Below are 3,785 nucleotides of genomic sequence, written 5' to 3' on the forward strand. Positions count from 1 at the left end.
TCTCAAATATTAAAATACAGCGTGTTTTTTGAAACCACAGCCGCTTTAACGTGCACCTTAAACACGTGTGTTACTTTAAATATTTTATAAAAACGACGGGTTTATGACGGAATTCCTTTACATCGTTATAACCAGGCTACAAAGTGTTTTTTATTTCTCTCCGAACCGCACTAACCGCCTTTTACACCCGTGTCTTCACGTGACTGAGAGGAAAAACGTGATTTATTTTAGCTGCAGATTCGTTTATTTTGTGTGTAACGTAACATCAGGGAAGAGAACAGTGTGTGTGTGTGTGTGTGGGCGGAGCTTCGCAGGTCACGTGTCGTTGGTGCTTCTGCTACTATAAATACCACGCGCACTAGCGCCTTGTTTTCATTCGCTTCAGGACGTCCAGAGCGGAGGGTCGGAGACGCGGAGAGAGAAAAATATATATAAATAAAACACGTCAGTAAGTAAACGTAGCCTCATGTGTTTAACCTCCCGTAACGTTAAATATCTCTGTTTAAATCGGAATAACATGTGTATTCGGTTGTGATCCGTTATTCTAGCTAGTTAGTTAGCTAATGAGGAGACTTTTAATTTGTTCTAATTATTTCAATGTATAAATGTTTAATGTTAATAAATTTAGTCCGTAGTGTTACCAGTTATTTCCTATTCGATAGCTGTGGGTCTGTTTGAGACTTAATAGATTTCCGCCGGTGCTGTTTTTATTTGCCCGCCATTTTGGACAATGAGCGTTTGAATGGTTAACGCTTATAGTGTGTGTTTATGGCTGGCTTGGCAAAATAAAACCTTTTTTTACTTAACTAGCTTATGATGAATTGCGATGATATCACTCTGGTCGTTAGTAGGGTTGGTAACGTTACACATAAAACTGTTGTTGAATTGTTAGCTTTGCTATGCTAATTTGTAGCTAGACTCCTAGTTAATAAGAGTAACTATTCTCTATTAAGGTCGATTTGCCTTAACACAAGACCTCGACTTGTTGTTTAGGGGGAAAACGTAAAGTACAAGGGGTTTTTTTTTTATGCGGTTCAGTGCTTTCAGTAGGTGTCTGTCGTCGAATATAACGTTGTCTAGCTGGTTATAGACATCGAAAGGGAGCCATAAAGTGACCCGCCGCCATTTTGTCTGCGACACAATTTCCAAAGTAAGTGCCTAGTTAGGATGGATAATGGTACGTCTGCTCTCGTAAGGTTAACAGACGTGGAGTTTAGACTACACGAGAAGTGCTTGGCTGCTGATGTAGCTTATCGTTTGTGCTTTCGTTTGCGCTTGTGGTTGTTTTAAGCGTTTTCTTTACATTTCCCAGCGTGAGAGACCATGGCTCGTACCAAGCAGACTGCTCGTAAGTCCACTGGTGGGAAAGCGCCCAGGAAGCAACTGGCTACAAAAGCAGCGAGGAAGAGTGCGCCCTCCACTGGCGGAGTCAAGAAACCTCACAGATACAGGTGAGCAACACTGTCTTGATGGAAGATTTACACAGTCCAGATAGTTATTGTGCAAGATCATTTCCCTTTTTTTTTTTGTTTGTTCTTCAAAGGCCTGGAACTGTCGCGCTGAGAGAGATCCGTCGTTACCAGAAGTCGACGGAGTTGCTCATTCGCAAGCTGCCGTTTCAGCGCCTGGTCAGAGAAATTGCACAGGATTTCAAGACTGACCTGAGGTTCCAGAGTGCAGCCATTGGTGCTCTTCAGGTATATTCCTCCCATCATGCTCCCTTGTGTATGGGGTTTTGTTTTGACTATACATTTTAATCATGGGCTTCCAAGTTCCCTCTCAGGGATGAGTTTAAATCCTAACAATGCTCTGTGGCTGGAAGTCCAACATCCCCCCCCCAATCACTTACAGTGGCACCATATAATCGTGTACGTCAAAGCCAATCATGATGTAGTGACTGGATCGTGCCTTCTGACTGTTGTTGCACCACTCTGATGTGACATGAGCAGACATTTTGACTGTCACATGTTTTGCAGGAAGCATGTGGTTGCCTCGACAGTCCTGGTTTTGTAGCCACATGATGGAGACCTGACTGCTAGTCAGTTGCTAGTTTCTGGTTTTGTTTTGTTTTTTTTTTTTTAACCGGTGGTTACTGTCACTTTCACAGGAAGCAAGTGAGGCTTACCTTGTCGGCCTGTTTGAAGACACTAACTTGTGTGCCATTCACGCCAAGAGGGTCACGATCATGCCCAAGGACATCCAGCTGGCGAGGCGAATCCGAGGGGAGCGAGCATAATGAAATTTGTCATGTTTTAATCTTTGTTAACCATACATCCTAAAGCAGTGGATTTTAACTGATTGCATAATTTTGTAAAACATTCCCTACAGACTCAGGTTTCTGGTGAATAATGTGTATTTACTATTGGCAGTGCTCATTGTAGAGTAGCATTAGTTTGCATGCTGCACTATTTATCTTTTTACATTGATTATTGGGTTGTTAATAAAATTTTACTACCTCAGTTTTGCCTACTTGGGTTTTTTTCCCCCTGTCTTGTTTGCTTTGTGGCAAATTTGAGGCTTTTTTTTTTTTTTTTTTTTTGTAAAACTTTAAACTTGATGTGCATTGCAATTGTATAGTTCTCAAATTGTTGTCCTGTAGCTGTCTCTTCTAACTCGCCCACTAGAGGTCAGGATTACATTACCATGTGCTCATGAATATGCTGTGTCCAGTTTTATCTTTAAAGTGCTGCCAGTTTAATGGAGCTGTCACTGATTTCCTTGTTTCTTCAAATTATCTTCTAGCCTTTTACAACATTTATAACCAGCCCCAGTCAGTAGATGCTGCTGCTTTGCCTTGCGGGTTTTTTTTTTTTTTTTTTTTTTTTCCCTCTTTTCTTTGCTCTGCCTGCTGCAATTCAATTTTTTCCTTTTTTTTTTTCCAATGAAAAATTTAATATGCAGATGTAATTGCCAGGTTTGTTCCATTATTCACACTTTAATTTCCCTTGTATGCACAACTCCAGGATTATGCATGAACACGCACTCTATTAATTAGCTTTGCTTTGCTAGCGTGCACTCATTGGTGCAGGGCTCTTGTTGATGCAGTAATGGAACAGAGATCCTTAGGCAGTTTGTTCATAATGATCTCAGCCTCCATTACGAGATTCGTTGCTGCACAAATGCCAAGAAAGCCGAAGTAGAACGGCAGCTTTCAATTTCGGGTTCGTTTTAAAAATCTTATTTTATGTGAAAGTGTTTACCCCAAGTTTAAATATTGCAATATGACTTTAGAGCTGGTTGAACCACATCAAAAGGGAAGCCATTCGTATGAAAAATTTGCAGACGACATACGTGCCAGCAGCCGTGACGTCAGAGTCCTTCAACTTTGAGCCTTTCTCAAGTCTCAGCTGCATCTGCAGGTCTCCTGTCACACACTTCTCACAGTCTGCACTGGACCTCTGTCCCTCTGCTCTTGCTCTTTGTAACTACAAGTTCATGTGTTATCCTGTCTCTTTATTCACACATACACATAATGAACATGCCCCACTTGCTAGTTCTCTTGGGAAGGACCGAAGGGCTCCGAGCTCAGTCTTGGCGCCGCTTGTTTTAAGTAACGACGCTCACCAGCTCTCCATTAAATTATCGCTTGTGTGTCTTCCCATCATGGTCCCCATGTCACTGCCTCTTGTCCATCCCCAGGCGGTTCTCAGCATGTTCCTGATTGCATCTGTGGGCCTGAACATAGACAAATCTCATAAGGAACTCTAATGAGAGGAACTCCCTGGGGTCTGTCTGTGATTTTATGTTTATTAAGCTGCATCAGTAAGTTAATTGAAATAACCGTA

General features: G+C 41.8%; 1 protein-coding gene across 1 annotated transcript; it reads left to right on the forward strand.

Annotated features, from left to right (window-relative positions):
• Window positions 1–290: 290 nt before the first annotated feature.
• h3f3a (H3 histone, family 3A) lies at window positions 291–2,459 on the forward strand. The gene is made up of 4 exons (XM_060896840.1): window positions 291–448; window positions 1,313–1,451; window positions 1,544–1,697; window positions 2,108–2,459. The coding sequence occupies exons 2-4, from the start codon at window positions 1,324–1,326 to the stop codon at window positions 2,234–2,236; spliced, it is 411 nt and encodes a 136-aa protein (XP_060752823.1). The 5' UTR covers window positions 291–448; window positions 1,313–1,323; the 3' UTR covers window positions 2,237–2,459.
• The last annotated feature ends 1,326 nt before the right edge of the window (window positions 2,460–3,785 follow it).

This window comes from Tachysurus vachellii, chromosome 21, assembly GCF_030014155.1.
Source record: "Tachysurus vachellii isolate PV-2020 chromosome 21, HZAU_Pvac_v1, whole genome shotgun sequence".
Classification (NCBI taxonomy): Eukaryota; Metazoa; Chordata; class Actinopteri; order Siluriformes; family Bagridae; genus Tachysurus; species Tachysurus vachellii.